The sequence below is a fragment of the Acanthaster planci genome, linkage group LG02 (assembly GCF_054643075.1).
Source record: "Acanthaster planci isolate LZ-2023a linkage group LG02, COTS_SCS, whole genome shotgun sequence".
Classification (NCBI taxonomy): Eukaryota; Metazoa; Echinodermata; class Asteroidea; order Valvatida; family Acanthasteridae; genus Acanthaster; species Acanthaster planci.
The window spans coordinates 27,031,024-27,056,546 of NC_141778.1; the positions used below are offsets into that span (position 1 = coordinate 27,031,024).

At 40.3% G+C, this 25,523-nt stretch overlaps 2 protein-coding genes across 3 annotated transcripts in view; one reads left to right on the forward strand and one right to left on the reverse strand.

The window, feature by feature from the left end:
- The window catches only part of tbck (TBC1 domain containing kinase), a 195,990-nt gene that overhangs the window by 42,681 nt on the left and 127,786 nt on the right, over positions 1 to 25,523 (reverse strand). The gene's annotated exons all lie outside the window — the stretch shown is intronic.
- The window catches only part of LOC147800087 (xylosyl- and glucuronyltransferase LARGE1-like), a 70,079-nt gene continuing 49,454 nt past the window's right edge, over positions 4,899 to 25,523 (forward strand). Inside the window, exons 1-3 of one of the 2 annotated variants that reach the window (XM_087132805.1) lie at positions 4,899 to 4,980; positions 14,918 to 15,278; positions 22,444 to 22,552. In XM_087132805.1, the coding sequence (XP_086988931.1) occupies positions 15,179 to 15,278; positions 22,444 to 22,552 (209 nt within the window). In that variant the 5' untranslated portion in view covers positions 4,899 to 4,980; positions 14,918 to 15,178. Of the gene's footprint in view, positions 4,981 to 7,483; positions 7,643 to 14,917; positions 15,279 to 22,443; positions 22,553 to 25,523 lie in introns of those variants that run through there. The other variant, XM_087132804.1, reaches the window with a different exon arrangement.

Sequence of the window (25,523 nt, forward strand, 5' to 3'; positions counted from 1 at the left end):
GAGACACCATCGACCAAATGGAGTGACTTCTACAGAAGACATCAGCGCCCAGGAGAGTCTCTGCAAGATCATTCACTGCAGCTCATGAAAGTCCTTCTGCAGGTAGAGCTTGCATTGCCCAAGGACTGTCCCCATTTGCATAAGAAAGACACCATATTTGTGCGAGAGGTTTGCTACTGGTCTGGCTTATCGCACGCTCCAGCGAGATGTACGGTGGTATGTCCAGGAACACCAGGATGTGAGTGTTGCCACATTCTGTAGCAAAATTCTGGCATGGGAGACCCCGCCACTGCCCGTGTCAGGGGCCATGTCAGCTCGTGTAAGCTCAGACTATGGACAACTTCAGCAGCATCTTGAAAAGCAGGTGGAACAGTTTCAAGCAACCCAGGCAGCGGTAGATAAGTTCTGCTAACAGTTGGCTCATTTGCTGCAAAGCCCTCAGCCACCCCCCATGGGAGCCATGTGGAAATTCAGTGGCCTGACATGCTATTCATGCGGCGGGTTGGGTCATATGAAATGAGTTTGCCCCAGTAACCCAAGACTGACTAGACAGAGCCATCGACTAATTAACCAGCGGTGGCCAGACATCGACATCCTAAAGCAACTGGGCAGAAGCACCTCGTCCACCAATGCAACAACCCTCAGGCCTGCCACCCAGAATCCATCTTCAAAGACTGGCAAGAAGTCCCCAAACGCCAGGCCTCTATCGTAAGGAGCCAAATGGTAGAGGGGAAGGATGGCTCACCAACTATAACTAGACAGGAGGTGTTTGACAGAGCAGTGGCCAGCAGTCCAGAAGTCACCATATCAGTACATGGCAAGGAGATTCCCTTCATCTTGGATACTAGAAGTGAAGTGACTGTTCTGCCAGACACCCTCTACCAACAACTGAATACTTGTGTACCCATAAGGGAAGATGTCGGGAGATGGTTAAGAGTCTAATAGGGCCAATGGCCTCAGGATTCCCTGTGCCGGCTATGCTGAGGTTCACATGGAGATCCTTGGGGTGCAGCTCAACCAAATGGGGACACTAATCTCTTCATGTAACTCCGCGTCCAGCCATAAAGAAGGGCCTCCTAGGGTCTAACGTGTTGCGAGAGCTACACACAGCCATGAAGGAGCAACATGGGTGGCACTACGGAGTGAAAGTTGAAGAGATGGGAGGAATGTAATGGGTTGGTGCATTGTTTACATATGACCTTGGGGAGCAACACAGGCCAAGACATCATTTGCCAAGGTTGGAGGCCGGGAACCGTTGTGCATATCTGCTCACTCTACACGCATTGTTATGTCACCTGCATCACTAGACAGGTAGATACACAAGAGGTGGCGGTCCAGGACATCCAGGATGGGTTGAACCTTCCAAAGGGGATAACAGTTGTCGACACATAAGCAACGGCCTAATGAGGACTGGTTCCAGTCGCAGTGGTGAACATCAGCAATGATGATGTCTGGCTGCAGCCCAGAAGGAGGCCAGAGTCATTCACTTGAGCAGGCGTTCTGTTGCTGTGACAGATGAGGCTATCCACCTGAAGTCAGACAGTTCTGCTGATGTCACCACTTCCTGTAACAAGATCCAAGCATCAGATTTGAATGAAGAAGTGAAGCTGCCTTTTGACATTGACATTGGAGATGCCCAGTCTTGCTCCAAACAAAGGGAGCAACTGTTGACCCCTCTTAGAAGGTACCAAGATGTCTTCTGTTGTAGTGACGACCTGGGCTATTCAGACACAGTGAAACATAAAATCCCAACCACCGATTAACAGCCAGTGTGTGTGCCCCACCGCTGGATACCACCCCAGCAGATGATGGAAGTGAAGACACACCTCCAGAAGCTCCTGCAACAGAAGATAATACGACCATCCAAAAGTCCATATGCCGTACCAGTAGTCATCGTGCGGAAGGACGGCACCCTGCAGCTGTGCGTTGACTACTGGATGCTGAATGACAAGACCCGCAAGGATGGGTAGCCCTTACCACGCATTGCCTTTCGATAACGTGCATCACTTTAATTTGATCTTAGAATTTACTTTGGATTTTTCTTCCTTCTTTGTTTCTTTTTAACTACTGTAACCAACCCCTTTTTAATTATACATTCTGAGTGTTTAAATACATATATTGTAGTCACTGGAAAAGAACATTTTGCCGTCACAGTAGCATTTGCTTTTACTACCATTTTTAAGCATTTACTCTTGTTTGTATGAGTAATAACGAAGTAAATGCTTTTACTTTGATACAATTGCTAAAAAGTAAAAGTATTTACTTTTTGCTTGTGCTTGACAATAAGCAGTTGCTTCATTTTGTATGAATAAAAATAAGTAAGTTCTACAGAATTGGGGTAGTTACTTGACATTTTTCTTGACTGCGTCAGGGCAAGCTTGAAAACGAGGAGCATTTACTAATGTTCAAAATGGCAGCGTTCATGAATGCCATTCAAAAGGAAAAGCTTTATGCCTTTCGGAGGGAATCTCAAGAAACCCGATGCAGGCAGTTGTACCAATTTGAGAGTGGCAGAGCAATTTCCTTCAAGGTTTTTGCCATCAAAATTACTGCCATCGTGTTTATCCGCCATGCTGAAGTCTCACGATACAGCACAGTACTACACTATGCGTCTGTACGTGCAGACAACGGAAGTCCTATTGTTCAAAACCATTCGGCTGTGCAATCAGCCACAGGCATAAAGCATCTGCTAATATTTAAACAAGTAGATGCTGAGTAGTAAAAGAAACATTTTATTCGCACAATTTCAAGCATTTGCTCATTCTTCATGGTTTTACTTCTCAGTAAATGCTTTTGCTGTTTGCTTGAACTTCATAGCATTTGGTAGGTTTTATTCATACGTCTCAATGTCGTCGGGTAATCTGCAAATTTAAGTGTAGGTTCGGCCTATCGGTGCGCAGATGGCCCGTACTGTCCATCACTCTCAAGTTTTATATCATTACATTACTATGTATCACTCTGCGCAGCGGAGTGACAGTTTAGAACTATAGTTCATTCTTATTCACTCCGTTCAACCGAACAAAATTAAAGTTTCTATGGAGGTTGTCGCCCCTGAGGGCCCGACGGGCCAACAAGGCTAAACGGGCTGTCCGGCTTTCAGGGTCTGGGCGAGAGTGGCTGATGGGGCCCCTCATAATAGGGCTGGATCCTATCCGCTCCGAGCAAAACAAAAGAGGGCTTGTTTTTTGGGTACTCACAATGATCTCCTTTATAATGGAGTAATGGAGATCAATGGGTACTCATCGTATAGGCGCGCCACGAGGCGCGCAGGTGTATGCGCATTTGAAGCGGAGCACCCTGCGTACGCGTTACTAATTTACTCCGGCATGTATGGTCTTTGCGTACACGCACAACGCGTGCAAGAACCTACTTGTAATCACCGGTCTTTCTCTTCGCCGATTGGGGGTGCACTTCGGCTCTGGGCGGATAGGGGTGCACCCTGGTAATTAGGCCAGAAATATGTCCGCCGAGCTCATTAATAAAAGTTATACACTCAAAATATTCTATATTAGAGGGTCCTGAGAGCCATGGAACTGAGGAATTCAAGAAATATGAGACTGGACCTCTGGGCCGGACTCGGGGCTTCCAATTCTGAGCAATTTGGATGCAATCGGGTTTAAAAGTGGCACTATTTGAGCCATTTTGCTGAGGGAGGGTTTTTCAAAATGGCTACTTTTCAGGACAGGGACATTTTCTGCATTTTAGGGGTGGTCTGCTTCTGGTGAAAATTTCTCAAAAATTCATTGGTCAACCCCCCGAAAATTGAAAGGAAAATGAAAGAGGACATGTGGAACATCATTTTTCTGTGCAGCCTGAACACCTGTGAGAGTTGTGAGTATTTTTAAAATATTTGTGAAGTATGGGGATTTATCACTGCTGTCTATGGGAATTTATTTGTAGTGGTGCACCCATAGGAGGATACAAGTGGGAATAGTGCGTTGGAGTAGAATCCTCCTGCCCTCACTACTAAAACTCACACATTGGTCTAAGCTCCACCCAGACACCACCCAGCCACCCAAACACCCACTCAAAGACCAAGCCGCCCACTCTCACGCGCACTGAAACCTTGTTCGTCGTGCCAAATTTTGTTTTTGTTGCATCTAGAAAGACCAACAGGTGACACTAAATATTTTTTTAAAATAGCAATCTTAATCTGTAGTCCAATTAAACATTATGGCCACCACTTATAAGTACTGAGCTGGATCTGCAAGCAAAAACTTCATTCACAACAACGGCAAACGTTTTGGCAATATTCACGAGATAATTCATACTCTTCCTCCTCCTAGAATCTGTGGTAGCCGCATGTGCACGTGCGTCAGGTAAAAAGATTATTTGTTACATAAAGTTTAATGCGCGTTACGTCTCATGCGCTCGTGCGCGTTTCATACATACGCGTAGGCGTCAGCGTGGTTCTAAGTTACTCGAGCGTAATGCGGCAATTATACGCACCTGGCGTCCCCTCTATCTAGTTCCACTTTTGATATCTATGGTGGTATAGAGCCTGAAGTTGACCCCTAACGGCGCCTTTCCGGAACCCTCAGATAGGAAAAATAACGTGCAAAGATTTTGGAATTTGTAATACTTTATTCGTTCAGTTACTTCTTCAAAAATCAAACTCTGAAAAGGGGCTTCGGAAAATATTTACTTGTACATCAATTTACAGAAACTGAAAAATCACCTGACCTAAAAGAGAAATATCCGGCTAACTTTCCGAAAATCTAAAATACGTATATAAAGAGCAGTGCAATGAGGCAGTCTCGTACGCAGATGAATGGTTACTGTTTGAAATTTTATGGTCGTCCGTCGGTAAAAGCTGAAATAAAACAGATCCATATTTTTACACAGTCTTATAATTTATAAATGATAAACGTAAAGCAATATTCTACTTCAATTACGAATTATTCTAATCTTTTATCTAACCTTGGCTGACAACAACTGCGTGATGTGAACTCAACGGAATCCGGAACACATCGAGTGCAGGTGGGTAAATCTTTGCAACGTTGTACAATTTCATTTTTAAGCACGGGCAGTGAAAACAAACTTACATGAACATGGAAACCTAGGTACGACATCGCTGGAACGGAAAGGTCGTTAAGAAAATTTGTTTTTAGCTATCTCCATGTGACTTTTGCTAAAAAATTTCTTGAGGGAAACAAAGGTAAAATCACCATAGGCGCCATTTGAGTGTGAACGTTAATGCATAGCTGCAGACATACCGGGTGTGCTTGCCTGTCGCGGCGCACGGGCCTGTTGCGTTAACATAGCGTATCCCTACCCAAATGGCGCCTATGAAATAACGTTTTACACGTATTCGTATGCGCAGCAGTGAATTGCCGGAGATCGATGGCAAATCAAGTTTGGTAGAAGCAGCAACTTTTGACATGTAAGTCTCACTTTTTAGTTTCCGAAAGTTTCTTGTTCTTTATTATGTTTGACTTCAGGCTAGGCCTAGGCCTATATAGTAGGAAATTTATGACAGTCTATCTAGCCTATCAGGCTTTGTTTATGAGACTTCACAATATAGAAGTTGAGACCGTCTGAAATATTACTTATTGGCAGAAGTGGTTTAAAAATGAAAGATTAATTTGACATGACATTTGACATTTTCAGACATTTATATCCTCTTCTAATAATAGCGATAGGCCTACGTGATACAGTATTAAATGGTCATAAAGTATTAAGCAAACAAATGTATTGAATAATCCTAAAGAAGGCAAGAAGAATTTCAGCGCATTTTTCCTGTATGTATAAAATTTAAGACCTTATTTTATTTCATTGATGAATTTTTTCTGTGTTGGCCCATCGAAATCAGACGGGAAAATGCGTGGACAATTTGGACCGCATATTTACCGAGAAACCTATTGTGGGTCTTGGTGGAATTCTCAAAGTTGTACACACTGAACAAATTAATTACGATTGAACCAACCCAAAGTGGAAATATTGCCAAAGCAAGACCGTAGACAAAAGATGTGAAACATGAATAAAAAACAGGTTTATTTATCGATTTTGAGTGGGTTATTTAATAAGAAACTGGTCAGTTGATATTGAAAATTATGATGTTCTTGCATTTCCTGTTTATTCTTTTTTTTTTTTTTAAAGGTTTTGTCTATAATCAATTTTGACTAAATGCTCAGCATACATGTATACAGCGTCATATTACCCCCCTTAAACGCAACGCGTCGCCATTGTGTGGCCGCGCATTTTGTGCACAAACAGTGCGCGATGTTTTATCCAGTTTTTTTAATGGGGATCAATCGACACAATGGATATAATACCAAAGACCGTATAGCGGCGCAAGATTGAGAACTTCACTATTAATATACACTTCAACTTTTTCCCCCCAAATGTTTCCATTCCTGGTATAGAATTCAGTTTTCTTCGAAATATGACGATTGAAGTAAAGTTTTTGAAATCTCCGTTTGAAAGTGCACGCAATAAAATTCGCAACGCTCCTTAACCTTCCTGAAATGGTGCATACGCGGACAGTCTTCTAAGTTGAAGAGGGATGCATTTTCAAAATAGCTACTTTTTTCGGGCAGTGAAATTTCCTTCGTTTTAGTGGTCGTCTGTGGGGGTGAAACTTTCTCAAAAATTAATCTGTCAACCCACTAAAATCTCAAAGGAAAATGAAAGAGGACGTGTCGAACATCGTTTTTCTGTACAGCCTGAACACCTATGAGAGTTATGAGTATTTAAAAAATATTTGCGAAGTATGCATGGGGATTTATCACTGCTGTCTATGGGAATTTACTTGCTGTGGTGCACCCTGTAGCGGTGCGAACGTCCGAAGCAAACGTTCACCAACTTCACCATGAATACGCGTAAAACGTTGTTATCGCATGGTCGTCATTTGGGCAGGAATAGGAATAGGTGCAGGCTTGGCGCCGCGACAGGCAAGCACATGTGGTATGTCTGCACCCACAGTGATAGCACGCATTGATCTCCATTTAGGGGTCCAGTCCACTAATTTAAGCCCCATTGAAAACAATGTAAAATCAGCACCGTTCAGGGCCCAGTAGCATGCACGCCAACATCCCTGAGATTTCTGAAACACAAATGAAATTCTTGTCTGGTCACTTATCTTTCAATTTTTTGTGGATTAACCAATTACATTTTTAATTATTCCCACCAAACAAAATCACCCCCCAAAAAGTGATTTTTCCGAAGTCTGATTGCAGCCATTTTTCAAGTGGCAACCCTCAACTTTCTGGGCACTTAGGACCATTTTTCAACCGTAGTTTTTAGCCCTTCTGCCCTCATATGAAAGCTCAAAGACCCAGGGGGTTGATCCTGGCACAATCTCACCATTTTGGGGGCCAAACAATCTCCTTTTTCAAAAGATACTGTTGGGGGCACTTTTAATGCTAATGAGCTGGTCAAAAATTCTCACTTGAATTTGTGGTCTACACCCTTAGCACCTTGCCTTTTTTACAATCTTTGGTCCGAGGTGCCTCGTGGTGGCGCTGTTGGGAAAAAACACCAACAAAAGCGTGGGAACACAACGCAGTAGTAGTACGTACCGTACATGTACATGTATGTACATGATATATTACCAGAATTTGGCAGAAAGTTATTGTCTTGTCCACCTCTCAAGTTGCGCTATAAATCTAGCAGATTTAAATGATCTGTTTTCAACCAACTGGTAAGTTTGTTGTATGATACAATCAACGGAAAGAGTTCTATATGGTGTTCTAATGCAGACACTGCAGTGTGTGTGTTTGAACGTGGTGTGTGAGTTCGAACGTCGTATTTGTGAGTTCAAACGTCGTGTTTGTGAATTGTAAACGTCGAGTTTGTGAGTGGTCAGGGCCGATTTCATGGATCATTAGCATGATTTTTCCCTTGATAAAAACAGAATTACCTACCAAAATGTTCATGTGTTGTATATATTGCTTGTGACTGGTGTTCAGCTGATTTTGGCTTATCATAAATTGACATAGATTTTTGACTGGTAACCTATTTTTTTTCTGAGCAAAGCAAATTTTTGTGCTTAGCAGCTTCATGAAATTGGCGCTTAACTCACAAACGCGACACTCAACCTCACAAGCATGTCGTTTGAACTCACACACATGATGACGTTCACCCCCACACACTCAACGTTTGCTTGTCTGCTTTAGAATACCACACCATATACAGACAACACTTGATGCCTTTCTAGCTCTGTACCATGGACACAAATGTGACAAACCTACATGTACATAGGCCTACATGTACATGTACTTTGAGAAGTCAAAATCACTACTCTGTCATACACGGTGTGACTTCCTGCCGGTACAGTATACATGGTGTTGTAATGCAGTGGGTTTTGGTAATGATACCCGGTAGGTAAAATGATTCACAGGTTTGTCTGTATCTGTAATCACCAGCCGGCAACTAATGTCCTCCTGGACACATCACACCAGCTTTCACTTGTGCAGCGTGTGGATGGGAATATCTACGTGTCAAGTAGTCAATAATGCTGGCCTTGAATGTTTCAAGGGATTTGTAGTTGACCACGTTCGAGGACAATGCATTCCAGGCCTTGATAGTTAACGAAAGGAAATTGTTTCTGAACACCAAAGTCGCACGCCGTATTGATGGTATTGCTTGTTGTGTTCTAGAGGGTCTACTGGTTTGCTGAATGATGGTTGTAACTGGAAGATTAACTAGGTTGTTGACTATTTTGTAGTGGATACTACATACATGTATGAGTCTTCCGGCTTTTTGTCTGATTTCTAGAGGTTCCCAACTGAGGTCTTGAAGTATTTTAGTGACTGTCCCTGGTGATCTACTGTAGTTATTTTTACAAAATGGAGCTGCTTGTTTCTGTATTCTTTCCAGTGCCTTGATGTTTCTTTTGGAATGCGGGTCTCATGCTGCTGTAGCATACTCAAAGATTGGACAAACCAAGCTTGTATGCTGTTGCCTTCACCCGAGTTGGGCAACTGCTCAAGTCCGGTTTTATTAATCCATTGAGGTTCTAGACAACTGCCACAATTTGTGCATCCCAACTATGAGTGTTGGATAACTGAACACCCAATAAGGGTGTGTTTCTACAGATGCTAATTCTTGACCACAAAAGGTATAACGGTATGGTCTGGGGTATCCAGTGGAAATGGTCATAGTAGAGCACTTACTGGGATTGAAGTGCATGAGCCAAGTATCCTACCAATTTTTGAATTGTTTGAGATAATTTTGAAGGGTAACTGTATCCTGAACTGATTTAATAGGTGTGTACAATATACATGAACAATCATCAGCAAAAAGCCCTGCACATGAAGTCAGGTTATCAGTCATTGATGTACATGTATGTCAAGAAAAGCAAGGGACTGAGGTATACCCAGCAAGAAATGAGACCGAGGGGTACCCCCCCAACATGTCCAATCCCTATACACATTCCAGACTATTGTTACTTAACACATCCCCCCAATATGTCTGAAAGGAATTCCCCAGATTCCTGCGAGACAATGACCAACACAAAGCAGGGGGGGTTCTCTCCGTCTCATACCTTGCTGCATATGGACTGAGGACAGTCCCCTAGGGTACACCTGATGCCACTATACATGTACATGCAACTGATGAGGAAGTTGTTCTTTTGGTTACTACCTGTGGGGTTCTATTTGTTAGAAAACTTTCTAATAACATGGTGATGGAGCTTCTGATTACGTAGTGATTCAGCTTATGAAGTAACCTGCGGTGGGGGACCTAGTCAAATGCCTTTGTGAAACAGAGGTGCTCTTTAAGCATTTCTAAATATGAACCTATTTATTGTATGGCAAATCCAAGGTAAGATTATTCCAGTAGATCCATGTCTACCCACAATCTGCATGAAATTGTACTGCTTAGTGTGAAAGTGCATGTACTGTACCTTGAAATGAGTAAAACAGCTTACCATGGATGTCTGAGTTCCAGTCTGATTAAACAACTTTCACTGAAAAGTTAATTTTGGGATTTTGACATTCTTGCTTTTAAAACTCATCTTACTGTCATCAGATGCCGACAGTTTTAAACAATTCAGTATCAAAATATTGCTTGGGACAATTGTTTCTTTTTTTCAATTCTGGTGTGCACAGGTCACAGACTTGGAGCTTCAGTTTCTCAAGGCAAGACGTCCAGACTTGTAACAATTTCCAAATGTTATACATGTACAACTGTAGTAGGGCCCAGAAATGTAAATGTGATACATGTACATGTACGTCAGTTAGTGCATCGTGTATTTTCTGGAAATACCATGATCTAAATTTTAACTTTTTCTACTTTCCGTCAGTTTCATGGTGCCAGGCCACATTTTACTTGACTTAAAAATCTTGGCATGGGATGTGTTTAAAGTTTTTGAAATGTGATTAATTTTCTGATATTGGATAATCAAACCTGGAGTTCCTGAGCATTATACCGGTAGGCCTACATGAGTTTGAAACATATACAGCTATTTTGATTAAAGTGTTAGCTATGCATGACAAACAAAACAATCTCAATTATTTAATGCTTTTTGACTTTAGAAATTTACATATCAGTAATAATTCTGTCAACAGTATTAAAACCTGCATGTTTGACTCTTCAAATAATGTGGAAACTGTCAATGTTAATTTTCAATCTTAAATGAAAGCACCCCGAATAACTTAACCCTAACAGTACCGGGTGTTGTTTGGCTTGGAGTACTCAGTACTACAAAATACTATGTAACACTCTTAGCCTGAAGGACCCAGCACTACAAATTACTACTTCTGGCTCGGTTTATTCCATTGTTACTCGTACAGAGAACAATGAAACCATGCATTCATAGTGCCACAGCACTGTGTGGTACATTGTCTTCTCTATTGTATTTTATGGCTTCAAACATGTCAGAGAATAATAATGTCATGTCCTCTTACAAACGACAGGGCTGAGTACTACATTTTACTACTAAGTAGTACTTTGTAGCATTCAGGAATGTTAGGGTTAAAGGTTTCTTACAACCACAAACTTTCCAAAAGTTATGGCTATAGTTCTTTGATTTGTGTGCTGAAGTACCGTATGTTGTGTATAAAACTCATAAGTTGCATGTACACTTACATGTACGTACATTAAATGTGTACTACACAAGTGTTCATGTTGGAATTAATTTCTTTAATTGAATTAAGTTATTTGTTTTGTAATCAAGATTGTTCATAAAATAATAAAAATATTTCCCCTCCAAAGCAATGAGCCAAGTGTCACACTAGTAACACAGTTTCTGATCACACACCTACCGTACTGTATTGTCGCTAATTCTTTTGCTGTATGAAAACTAAGAAAAACAAACCTACCGACTAAGTACAGTGTACCCTACCTTAGCCATACATTGTACATGTACAATGTATATTAGGGCTACATGTACATGTACATGTATGTCTGATCTCTCTGCCTGTATAATTAAAAGTCTTTGAAGCTAAGCCAAATCACAGAGTTTTACATGTATGAAGTAAAATAGTTGCGTTTGTCTGATGTCACACACATGACAAAGATATTTATTTTACCAAAATGAAACATGAAGAGAAATTTGAAACAAATGTTTAATCACAGTACATGTACGTGTCCCCTATACATGTAGGTAAATACCATGTCACACACATGAACATACAAAAGTATTCAGAAACAAAATTATTATTTAGTATACTGGTGATATGCATCAAAATTGTCAAAACTGCTTCCAAATGCCACACATGTAACACGAGAATCGCCCATTAGGGGACTTGACTTGTAGTTTATCATTCTAGAGTGTTAAATATTGACAGACCAGAAAATCCATGTTATGAATGGTAAAAACACCATTTTTATTAAAATTCATTATATCTGTTTCTGATTAAAGAAAATCATTCAAATGAACTGGAAATGACTACCAGAAAAACAAGTTTGAAGCTTTTTAAAATGTGCTTTTTTCAATGTCGAGCACCAGAACTCGCCTTTCAATAAATACATCCTGAAATTGGAGGATTTGGGACTGTTAGGGCTAGTACTTCAATGTATTGGAAATTTTTTTTAAGGCATTATTTCTGTTGGTAGAAGGAAAGCACTTGTATTGAAATGTTTTCCATTATAACTGGAGTTGATATTGTAGTAAAATTTTGAGACAAATTCTCAAATACTTGTTCTCACATTACCCAATAAAGTCCATTGAATTGTGGAGGTTAATGCGAAGGAAACACATCAGTGCCAAAGAGTACACTATAAGTGCAATTAAAAAGGAACCATGAAGTTAATGGGTTTGCTGCTCCTCTAAACACCTCATACGTACATGTACATGTATGATGGGGGGGAGCGGGTTAGTGTAGCGGTTCTTTCCTCGCTTTGCACCAATGAGGCCTGGGTTCGAGTCCCGGCTTGGCCCAGGCTTTAAGTGCATTTGGTTTCCAGTCTATACTCGCTCTCGCAGGTTTTCTCCGGGTACTCCGGTTTCCTCCTGCCTCTAACGCTGGACCTTCTTCCTAACTCCGTAATGTGATGCTGATTAATAAAGTGTATGAATAAACGTACAGTTATTGGCACAAATAGTCTGAGTTGCTGAAAGCGCCATTAAAAAACAACATGTATGACGGTGATCATAAGGTGCTGCTAGCTAGTGGTCATACTACATCTACCTGTAATGAGCCATATACGAGTTAAATTTGAATAGAATCTGGTATACTGAGTTATTTGATTGCACAGAAACCATAACAATTTTAATTCCCCAGTCTAAAGACACTGTTGCCACATGTATACCCCATGATTTGGGGCAATCTTTTGCACAGTGACCACCATCTGTGGAATGGACATGATGGACTGGTTCCTTTGTGCCCATCTTATCCATTGAGAACAGTGTATTATTGCCTGTAAGGGAGCTAGTCTTTTTCAGTGCTGGTAGTGCCGGTATGTACGTACGTGTACATTTCTAGGAAAAAAAGAAGCGAGGGTAAAAATTTAAAAAGATGAATCGCCGCAACACTTTTGGAGCCAGCCCCTGACCAGAAACTAGAGACTTATGAAATGCTCAATCTAATACATGCACACAGTGAGAGTAAGTTTTGTTGGAAAGTGCAATCTAATAAAAATCTAACTAGTAGTGCAATATAACGTGACATAAAACTAATCTTACTAAGTTCAAACTATCCCAATTAGCAACCAATTAATCAATTAAACATTAGTTTAGCAAATGACTAATTATCACCTACACGTACATGTAGTAATAAATACAAATGTAAAAGAATGACTACTCATGTTGTTATTATGTTTCAGATTGATTTAAAAATGAATTTTACCTGTTATAAAATTTGTCTAAAACATGAATTCAATACAACACATCACATACGTGGGATGCCAGGAAGTTATGATACAATTGATTCTCCATGAATCTAATGGGTCACATTCTGTACATGTACTGTTCTATATGTGCATGTATGTACATGTATGTTAGACCGGTCAGCTTGTAAAATATTTGCTTAAAATTCCATTACCTGCACAGTTACATGTATATAGGCTGTACACTGACCAAATAAGCCAAGCACATTTTAAACTTAACAAATGTTCCTAAGTCTCTTATTTTGGGGTTTTTGTTTTTAATTTAATATTTTCGTAAGTAAGTGTACACCATTTGGTTGAATGGAGATTATTTCTTTTACTGCTCCAGTCAAGTTGTAGTTTTGGACACACTGAATGCTGTAGTTAACATAAGTAACAACACATGACAGAGTGAGCATGTTTAAAACGACTCACTCATTTACTGGTACCTGTGATGGAGTATTGCAATGAAAAGGGTCTAATTAGCATGACAATAAATACAAGCAGGCAACTCTTCAGAATAACTCTGAAAAGCCTATTTACACTTTTACTTGTGATCTGATGTCAAAACATCAGGCCTTTTTGGTCCTTCCGTTGCCAATTTTTGTCCTTCCGTTAAAATAACGGAAGGACAAGTATTTATTAGCTATAATTAAAAGAGTTGCGGAGCAAAAAATGACTTTAATGTTATAATGTTGTACATGTACATGTAGGTCTACCTAAACTTGCATTGCATTGGTCTTTTTTATTACCAGTATTTTTTCCTTTAAGTTTTGAAAATATACTAAAAACATGTACTTTTGCAGTATTAAAGGACATTCTAGTGAGCCAAAATGTTTGAAACCACTGAAACATAACCAATGCCCCAAAGGTCAAAAACACATAACAGATATCCTTTAAACAATCGAAACAGTTAATGTAACTGCAGATACAGCCAATCTTCCATTTTTATTAGACACTAGGTGCAATTAATTGTCCTATCATTTTTCCTCATTTTTTTGGAAAAAATATGCTGTTTACATATTATATACATGTACAGTAGTCATTGATTTGAACAACCAAATAATGAACAAATTACATTCCGACATTAAAACAGTAGAGTATAGACCTTCAGCATTCATTTGAGACCAAATTTGTTTGATTGTTATGAATTTTAAATTTTCACCCTCATGTCCACCTTTGCGTAGAATTGCCCAAATGGGGTTGTCACATTTTTCCAGGAAGTCAACATACATGTACATGTATTGCCTATGAAACATGCTATATATTTACATGTACATGTAACTACGTGTACACTGTCTGAGTCATCTTCATGACAGAAGAACCACTGTGTGTACAAACTTACATGTACCGGTAACTTACATGTAACAAACTTTCATACATTTATTAGGTAGATTTAATCAGTGGTACTCTGAAACACTATAAAATGTGTGCAATTTTTGTGAATTGTACTGGATTTGCAACACAAATACGTTGTGTGTAGCGGAATGTACATGTACATTATCGGTATATTTAATCTGATGTCACAATATCGTGTTCATGTTCTCTTTTGTGCAAACAGCATGGACTGGCCTTAAAGCTCCATGTACATGTAGGTTCATGTTTTTGCAGTTTCTCAGTCTTTACAAATGTATGGTAATTCCCGTTCTTGTTTGTTTTGTTTCAGATTTCTGTGTCCAGTGTTATCACACAGGCTGGATTATGCACACTGGACATGGCCTGATGCCACAACTTGAATTTTTTCTTCAGCCCCTTCAGCTCTTTGCATGCTGAATATGCACCATACCAGAAACTTATGTGACTGGAATGCCAAGCTTGTAGAATTCTGATGATGGAGTAGATTGAAAAGCGTGTATTACAGTTGTGTGGACTTGTCGGGGTAGCTTGTTGGATACTTTTGACACATGGAGACACTCACTGTCATAACATGAACGTGGTGCGTGTGAACAAGAAATCGCTCGGTGTTGCTGTGATGCTGTTTGTTGTAGCAGTGGTTATTGTGAAGTATTTTCTGCGAAGTCAAGATGGTGAGATTTTTTACGATATTTTGATTCTACGTGTACCAGCATGGTTGACAACAATTTCTGCCTCACAAAATTGACGTTTTGCATCATCAGTTTTAAATTCAGAGATATTTCTATTTAGCAGAGCTCTAAGTACATGTATTTGTTATTGCATAACATTTTTACACTTTATGAATTGTTCTTTTGGTTTTGTAGTTACAGCCAGCAATACACTACATGTACACATACTTTTGCCTGTTTCCATAATGTTTTTGGGAACCATATACATGTATATGTGTACGTGTAGGTGAAATAATGTGTGTGTTTGTCACTAAAACTGCAAAGCAAGTACTGTATGGGTGTACATTTTTTTGCTTTATCAGTCTTGTAATGTGTTCTGGCCGACTAAATTTACAAAATTTAGTTACTGGCCCTGTGATCCACTCTCCCCCCAAAAAAACCTCAATCCCTGACTGTAGGTCTACATCAGTGGTTAATTTAGACGGGTGCACGCAAGCACACTTGCATGTACTTTTTTTTCTGTGCACGTAAAACCTCTGCCTCTATGTGCACACCGTGCTCGTACATGTACTTGGCTGGAAAAACTTACCACAGTGCATGGTGTACAACACATCGTAACTTAATGCTTAGGCCTAGTTGTAAACCTGCTTGTGGCCGTTTTCTAAAGTACATGTAGCATTGCATTCTTCAACATTCTGACTCGAGTCGAACATTCCGACTGCTCGGGCCATGCAGTGAGGAGTGCTAACACGACTGGAGAACAGACTACGGATAGGGGGTCTCACAATTGAGCATAGGGTAATACCTCTCTGGGCTATTCGCGGCGGCGGTATCTGAATGATTTGTTGCGGCTGCACGTTTGTGCGTGCGGCTGCAGCCGCAGCACATCGTTCGGATACGGTTACAGGTACGTTCGCTGCAACGATGGTTGAAAGTGTACACACCTGTGCGGCATGCGGTATACAGTTACGCCCACTGGTAATTCCTTTCACTCGCGAGTTGCCTCAATTCAATCTCGATGACTGAGCGCGAGCCCTCGGAAAAAACTCGCGAGTGTCCGAGGAACGAGCGAGCATTAAACGAGGCGAGACAAGGGGATGATTCCACGAGGGATGGAAGCACCCCACTGTCAAGTATAACGAGCGAGGAACGTGCGGGGAACAGGCACCCGCGTAGAATGAGTGAGATCAGTGTGTCCGATTGTGACCGATCACAAATTGGGCCATGGCTTCTTGACGTTGTCTTTAGCACAACAAAAACGTGACCTGCAATTCACATTACAGGTGTGTATTTCACTTTCTGAAAGAATCATTTCGAAAAGGACCCTTGTAAAATATATTTGCCATTTTGACTGATATAAATTGAAAATAAAATGCCTGACTTGAAGGACGTGATAACGCCGTGCCAGAAACTCACTTCCGAATATAAGAAATAGGGTTGAGGACTTGGTGCATGCCGGGTGGACCGATATTATGATAAGTCTTGTAGTTTATGTTTCCCATTCCAATATTCAGGAAATATTTCTTCCTTTTACTAAAGGTATGTGGACATAACACTTGCATGTGATCGTTTGTTCAGCTCTCCGTCATATTAGTTACGAACCGTCAGTGGTCATTCCCGTTTGCTTTTCCCTTTTCCTCGGCAAAAGAGATTTCCAAAAACTCATTGTTGTTTTTGGTCACCTGCTTTAAATTTAGAACGATTTTCTGGCCGAGTCTTCCGGTTTAATGTAAATTTTGGATTTCTTGTCTCTGTTTAAACAAAATTCGTATTATTGATTTCTGTTATAAGAATTTTTTTTTATAGACGCAAAGGGGAAATTTGCTCTACATGTCAAAATGTTTAAAAGAGATCATCAAATTTTTCGAAACACTTGTAGACGAACGTGCATGGAGTGGAATAAACAGTACATGTTCACTCTTCATTTTTTCAAAATGTGAGCCACCTTCCACCGCCAGTATGCATGAGGTACGCGTACGATGGGCATCACGTGTGGCAGGCCATAGTCCAAACATGGTCCAAAAATGCATGGTACACTGGTTCTCACCGCTCAAAATAGCGACAGTGATATGGAAAGGCTAACAGGGAACAGCGGACCTGTGAGAAAACGAAGTACATTACATAGATGGTCCTTTCGCTGCGGCTTATAGCGACAACCTGATAACATTTAAAGATCCAAATCTGTGTCTATTTTAAGTTAGCTAGCGTAACGTAATTTAACTTCATACACAGAAATTTCCAATTTCATGTACATGTATATACTTGTATTTAAAGATCTCGTTGTGTGTTTTTATTTTTTTTGCAATCCTACTGTCATTGGTTGATCCAGTGGGCATGCGCACAAACGAGGTGAGTGGTGGGGACGTACATGGCATGTACATTTTGTACATGCTTTGCAATGTCTTACTTGTAAGTTACACATGTGTAGGAGGACATCGGTTACCTAAACGTATAAGAGCATACCGGTACATGTAACTAGCTACATGTAGCTGTATCAATTATAGCACATTGATCGTCAGCATCATGTCAAGACATAGATTGCCTCTAGTCAGAAAACATCAGATTGTCTGTCTGGATAAAGATGGGCATTCTCCAGCGGCCATTCGCTGAAAACTTTTTGACGGGAGTGGTTTCAAGATGGAGATAAGAACAGTTGGGTGCTTTCTTCAGCGGTACAAGGAGCATGGAGGGCTCACTGACAAGCCAAGGCTGGGAGAACGCCTTAACCTCCAACAACAGCATCTCGATCTTATAGATACTCTATATGAGAACGACAACGAGCCAGCTGCCAAAGACATTCAGCGAGCCCTGAGCGACAAAGGGTTGAGGTCTCTCTTTCCACAGTAAAGCGGGTGAGGAAAAAACTACAGTGGGTGAAAACGAGGACACAATATTGCCAAATGATTCGCATTCCGAATAGACAAGCAAGACTCGAGTTTTGCCAAGCCGCCCGAAACGATACTTTTGATGACGTCATTTTTACTGATGAATGCTCAATCCAGATGGAGGCCCATAGTAAACTTACATTCAGAAAAAAAGGCCAACCACAAAAACTAAAACCAAAAGCAAAGCATCCCTATGAGGTTCATGTTTGGGGGGAATTTCAAAACGAGGGGTCACTGAAGTGCTCATATTTGAGAAAATCATGGACAGCACATTCTATCAAGAAGGAATCCTGAAAAACACTCTTTTGCCATTCGTTGAGTCTGTCTTCCCTGATGGATACAGATTCCAATGGGATAATGATCCCAAACATACAAGTAGAGCTACAACTGGCTTCATGAGGGAAAAGGGGATTGGATTGATTCAAAACTCCCGCTGAGTCTCCAGACCTCAACCTCATCGAGAACCTCTGGGCATCAACTGAAACACCACCTCCAGAGGCGAGTATAGCCCAAGAATGCTGAACAGTTCAAGACAGGCATCCTGGAATTCTGGCAGACGACGCTAACCCCAGAACTGTGTGCGAGGTACATAGACCCCCTGCGTAAGGTTATGCCTGCAGTAGTAGAGAGGAAAGGATGTGCATCTGGGTTTTAGCACTCACACATTCAAACCAAACAGCTCTTTTCAGAGCCAACACATCTACATGTATAAAAGAGATGATTCGCTTGCTCTTTATTTTTTTATGACTTCAGGGGTGTACATTTTTTTCCAGACCTGCCCTAAACAAAGGATCAAATTTATTGTATCTCTAAATCGTAGTGTGTGCGAGTTTTCGTGAAAATGAAATTTAACTTCTTTAAAACTTCAGAAGATTTACATTGTACACGGTCGGATTCAACACAGCGAAACTGATATCCAAACACATTTAGGCTAAATAAAACAGGTCAGAGACGGATGGGGGGGTCACAACCGGGGTTTACCATTCTGTCACTCATCGTCCAACGTTCAGACAGAAAAAAACTGTGAAACATGCATTAAAAAAACAAAGACCATAAGAAAATTATTGTTTATGCAAGGTAAAACCAATTATAATGAATCTTTGAACCTGCCACACAGAACATGTCACAGAAAATAAGACACGGACATACAGTTTGGTTGTCCGGACATGTCATACATATCGATCGAAATCTTTCAGTGAATACGACAATTTGATTTATTCAAATGCCCTAATAGTTTGTTTTTTGTGTAATAGCTGAGATGATGTTACAATAAAATTTGGCAAAGCTCGATTGAGTTTGTACATGTAGGTGGGACAACGTTCCCCCAGTCTGTGAGCCATGAAAGACTCAAAACTTGGTGTTGTCAAGGTGTTCAGGGAATGATTCTGTCTCTTTTAGGATAAGTGTCTATTTCTCTCGGAGAAACTGGCTTATAAATTAAGTGTTGTCTCTACTGAACCATGATCTACAGTTTGAGAAGTGCTGGCCTACAGTACGTTCCTCGTAATAAATTGGAATCCTTCGTGATAACTTAAAAACAACCCTAGTATCAAAGGCAAAATGGCCGTATGGCAATGTCTCCGCTTGGAAACTCCAATGTTGCAGTGAGAGGTTCGGTACATGTGAATTTCATGACTTAGAAAATTCTTACTGCTTTAGGCAAAATGTTTATCCTCAGAAAAGCTTAGTTTTTGAGTGCAATTCCTAATTTGGGAAGTTCGAGTTGGATATACCTACAGTGTGTATTCTTTAACCCCCACTAACTTACATGTACACTGTAGAACCTCTTATGATGTCCCATGTGCATGTCCAACCTTTTGTCTAGCTTCCACAAACTGGGTTCTTAACACATCACTGCACAAATCAAGAAGCGGATTAGCACTTGTGGAGGATTCCGCCCCCGTGAATTCAATGGGATCAATAGATTCATTGATTATCTACTGGGTTTAGAAAACACACTCACTTACTGCATGAATGCTATTGTCTTTTTTAGAAACGCCATGGGGGAGGTGTTGGGTTCCAACACTGAATTCTAATACTTGCGTTTTTGCTTTAAACTTGATTTCTTTTGGTATGAATTAAAAGGTATATACATTAGATTAAAAATGTTTACTATTAAATTTTCAAGACTGGGTAGACTAACTTGAAAATGGAGAGGTACATAATCGTCTGCTAGTTCGAAGCTTTCATGTTTATGGCTCTGTAAGCAAGGCTGTTGTGTACATGGAAAATTCAAATTACAACCGTGCAGTTTATCGAGTCTAATATGAACATTTCAGGGCGCTAATGATAAATGGCAAAAGAAGGTTTAACATTAAATTTGTCAATCCAGTTCCCTGTTAGAGTCCTTTGCAAGCAAAGCCACACAAGTACATGTATAGTTATGATGCTGCTGGTCGAAAAAGATTACGTTGCAAGTAGCAATACTATAAGTCAGTCATTTTGGTCATGTTTTCTGTCGTTGCTCTCGGGGGCGATGATCATTGGGCACTTGGGAAGCGTAAGAGTTTTCTTTTAACCATGTCTGTGTCGAGTGTGCCCTGAACATGTTTCCTAGCTCTTTACCTAGGTTCGAGCTTACATTATTTTAATTGCTTATTATGAGCGTGCTTACATGCACAGTCACTAAACACAAGTTTCATCACAGTTGCCCTTGACTTGTGAACTAGTTTTGGGATGGGGAAATTCACTCCTGCCTGCATTTGAAGGGGGTCAAAAACGACTCTTAGAGGGTTAAACTGTTGTCATGTGAAATAACTTTGCCTCTTTATAGGATGTATGGTAATGCCTTGTGAGGAAGCTAGCCGATGCATTGCTTCAGTTGGATCAAGATTAGCTCTAAACCTCGTACATGTATGTGTACTTCGTGATAACACGGAATCCTCCACTGGCTGTTTTGCCATCACATGCTTAATTCAAGTGCCTTCTTGCACTTTTATCTTGCTGAGCACCCTTGTTTCGAGAGCGAAGGGTCGTATGTGTCTCTGCCTGGAAACTCTTAAAGATTAATAAAGTAGTATTTCTAAACTTAATTCATACTGCTTTGAGCAAAATTTGCCTCCTTAGAGAATCTTTGCTGACTGTTTTGCTTTAATTTGAAATTCCTGATTTGGGAAATTTGATTTGGGAATACCTATTGTTTAGATAGATAAAGCCCCACTTACACTGTAGTTTGAAACCTTTTTGGGTGGTCCATGTGCATGTCCAACCTATTGTCCGGCTTCCATGTCCCCCTTACAAGCTGGGTTCATAACACATCACAACACAAATTAAGGAAAGATTAGTTGACTACTTGTTGAGGATTAATGAGCAACAAATCCAATGATGGCTTCTGAATAGGGGTTGCCACTTTAGGGTTTAGAAAATTTTCTCACTCCCTGTATGTATTGTCAACTGTCTTTACAGAAACACCCGGGGAAGTTGGGGGTTGCATCGCCGTTGCGGATTTGTTTAGCATACTTTAACTTTGCTCTCTGTTGGAATGAAAAAAGGATATATGCTTCAGATATTTATAGTATATTTACTGATAAATTTTCCAAGGCCGAGTTGAGACAACATTGAAAATGGAGAAGCAAACAGTTGTGTAAACACATGTACATGTAGTTTAGTTTGAAAGGTTCATAAATGTGGTTTAAAATTCTTTGAAAAAGGTTTATTCACAATTGCAAACATTCCTTGTCGTGGCAGTAAACTGCCGTCAGTTGCTATCAAATGTCTGTAAGTATCGACAGGGCACTACTGGACCTTCGGGTGTAGCCAAATTGCAAGTAGTAGTCCAGCATTTCTGTAAATGTTTTCTGTGCACAGTGGTTTAAAACCATATTTGACCCAGACATCAGTAGATATCGGGACAATGAAGGGTCCAAATTCCTAAAAACAATATCAAACATTTTTGAACGTAATCTCCTAATACAGAAAACTAGGTTGAAAAGATTTAAACCTGAGAATTCACCGAAATGATCAAAAACAGGAGCAAAATCTGAAAGAGGGCGCTACTCATGCATAGCGCCCTCTTGGGCTGTGTTTGCATAAATGTTTGCACTGTTTGTTCTGTTGTCAGTTTGTGTTCATTGGGCAACATAAATTTTACTGTGTCGGCTGTGGACATGCACATACATGTATACCAGGATGTGTACATCTTATACATGTACCAGTATATACATGTGTATTGGTGACCGATGACCCAAAGACTGTCTGCCTTAAACCGTAGGTACTGAAATACCGCCACAGTATGTCCATGCATATGGTGGATCATTTCTGGTACATTTGCTTTTCCCATTCAGGTTGGAGTGAGTCAAAGGAGGATGTGTTGGATTTCAAGAAGAAAGAGACGATGGCGGACAAATTCCTGGAGATGGAACGAGAGAACCAGATGCTCAGAAAACAACTCAGGTACATTCCCCTTACACCCTTCTTCACCTCTGTGGAGAATACATTGTAATTTGCTGCTTTGATTCATGTTAGTATTGAATTTTCCCACCTCCCATTGGAAGGTATTATCTTGTTCTGATAAAATAGAAAATAATGGATTGTGAAAGAGATTGAGAAATACATGTAAAATTAAGTGTATACATGTACACATGCACCAATAAAGAAATACATGTTCATGTACCAACAAAATCCTTACAATTTTGTAGTGTCACACAGATTTTCTTCCTCCTTCCTATGTACTGGTACATTCACACAGTTCCAATTGTTTTATTACATGTACATGTAGTACTATAACCATTTGCCCCCGGCGTGCCCGGTACCTGAAACACAGTGTGGTGTTTCATGGCTGGGGTGCCCGAAATTGAAACTTTTGGTAACAAAAGACTGAGCTGCTGTGACTTGCCAATCAAGGTTCATATGCTGTCAGCGCAGAGTGCTGGCATTAGCGGAGGTAATCCATAATTGTTCTGAAACATTACCATTGTTTGCCATGCAAGCGCAAGTGGATTATCAGTGGGAACAAAAGCACCCCAGCACTCCACCCCGATGAGCTATACAATACAGCTGCGTACATGTACTCATGAAATCTGGCCGTATTGGTACAGACAATACCGCTGTGCAGCATTCTTTATGCCGGTGTGCTCGATGAATGGCCTGGTTCACCCTCACGGCCCACCCACTGTTTGATTATCAATCACTCTGCAAAGCAACATGGCCGTCCAGCATAGCAAAGAGAAAATGAGACAAACGTTGCATTTGTCTACTGAGCTCTTTCAGTTTGATAAAAAAGAGGTAAGAATGGGCAGGTATCAAACAGAGCCTGCACTTCAAAATGTACTAACACACAGCACATGCATGGCCTGACACACACTTCAGAAGATACAGTGGTTTTACTGGCATGTAACTGGCCGAAATCAAATTCAGGTCTGTGGGACTGCTGCCCTCCTTGATACAGCACTACAGTAGTTACCCAAAAGGTGATACCTTTCACTGCCCTGAAACAGTGTGGCTGTATCATACCCTTTGCGTGTACAAAGCCTATGGCTCTTATCACTACGGCTCTTACCCCTATGGATCGAGTTGCTGACATTTTCATCAGATGGCAGGTTTTTTCATTAGCCGTGCACAGGGTGTGTGAACATTGCAAGAAGCCAAACATTTTAGACAATGGATACATGTATATAGATAGTCATTCTAGCTTTTGACAGTATCTTCAGACTGGAGCTGTTGGGATTGATTTTTTTGGTGACTTTGAATGAATTAAAGGTTTTTTCATTATAACTTCTGGTCTGATGTTTTCATCAGCCCAAATTTTTGCACATATGTTGCAGGCATAAAGGTCACTGTATCTACCAATTTTCAACCTATTCCAGCAAACTTCACCACAGACATCTCTTCAGAATAGATTTGTTACATTTTTCAAGCTGTTGGTAGAGGGCGCTAGAGTGTTGTATGACGTCACCATTGCATAATTTAACCCTTCCACTCCCATATTCTTTTCACACAGTTGCTCTCAATTGTCCACATACTGTATGTTTAGGAAAACCTCAATAAATTGTTTATTTGTACTTAATATTTTTACACTTTGTATAACAGATGATGGGCTACAATTCTGTGACCTTTTATTGACCTCAGTGACTTCTGACCTACGGAATCGGAAGTTGTATAGAAAAAAATACATGTTCATTGCTAGTTTTCATGTGTATTTGAGTATTGATCATGTTGATAGTACTAATCCAAAAATTACAAACAATCACAATCATTCAGTTTCAAATGATTGACATGAAATATCACTTCTATATACATGTATCACACTTTCAGTTGCTGCAAAAAGTTATAAAGAAAGTTGGCATCTACGCGTAGCAAAGTTCACAAGCACCGTTGGCGGTAAATTTTTTTTTCATGTGAGCACTGCCATCTTCAAAGTTTGTTTACTTTCCGCAATCCAGGAAATATCGGAACACTGCGATAATCAAAATGTTATTTGCTGCATTTTATCTCATTATATTTGTTTTTCTCTCTAAAAATAGGACATTTCAAATTCAAAATATAAATGTGATATATTTTGGGTTGATTAGAGCAGAGAACAGATGGAAATGAAGACAACAAAAATGTCCAAATACTATGCGCCGTGGTGTCATGACCATGCACCATGACAGCACTAAACAAATTACAAAAAAATGGTTTTAAAAAACCTTCAAACTGTGTCAAATTGTCATGAAATATCCTGGATTTATCACTTTATTCATTTACATGAACAATCACTCATGTGTTTACAACACTCCACGAATTGTGAAGGAATGACTTTTTCAGCCATTGAAATGTGAAAGGGAGGGAAGGGGGGTTGTGGTGCTGACATTATACTGTACATGTATATGACACTAGGGGACAGTGTTCATGATACTCATGCACATCTGTATTATACATGTATATATTACACACCTGCAAAACCTTACATCAAAACAGCATTAAATTATCTTTTTTGAGTGTTATTGAATACAATTTGATTGTTGGAAAGTCCAAAAAATTCTTTACAATCTGCCTTAATTTTTTGTCTTACCATGAAACCCTTGGGGGGGGGAGAAGATTCAGTAGCCAATCAAAGGTCAAAAAGTGGGAGATATGTACATGTAAATGTACTTCCCATCCCCACTGGGATTAACCACTTGCTGCCGGGGTTTCCGGTACCGGAACCGTATTCTTCATGTGTGTGGCCGGGGTCTCTGAAATCAGACAAGGGAACTGGGCTTTGTAACAAAAGACCTTACTCGTAACAAAAGACCAGGCTGCTGGGCATTACCTACATGTTTTCACTCTCAATAGTGGAGATAATCCAGCCTTGATTTTAAACAGTGTATCACGGTTTTGGGGATTTAGTGCAAGCAGATTACCACCGGGGACAAAAGTGTTCCACAACAGCAGCAATAATCCA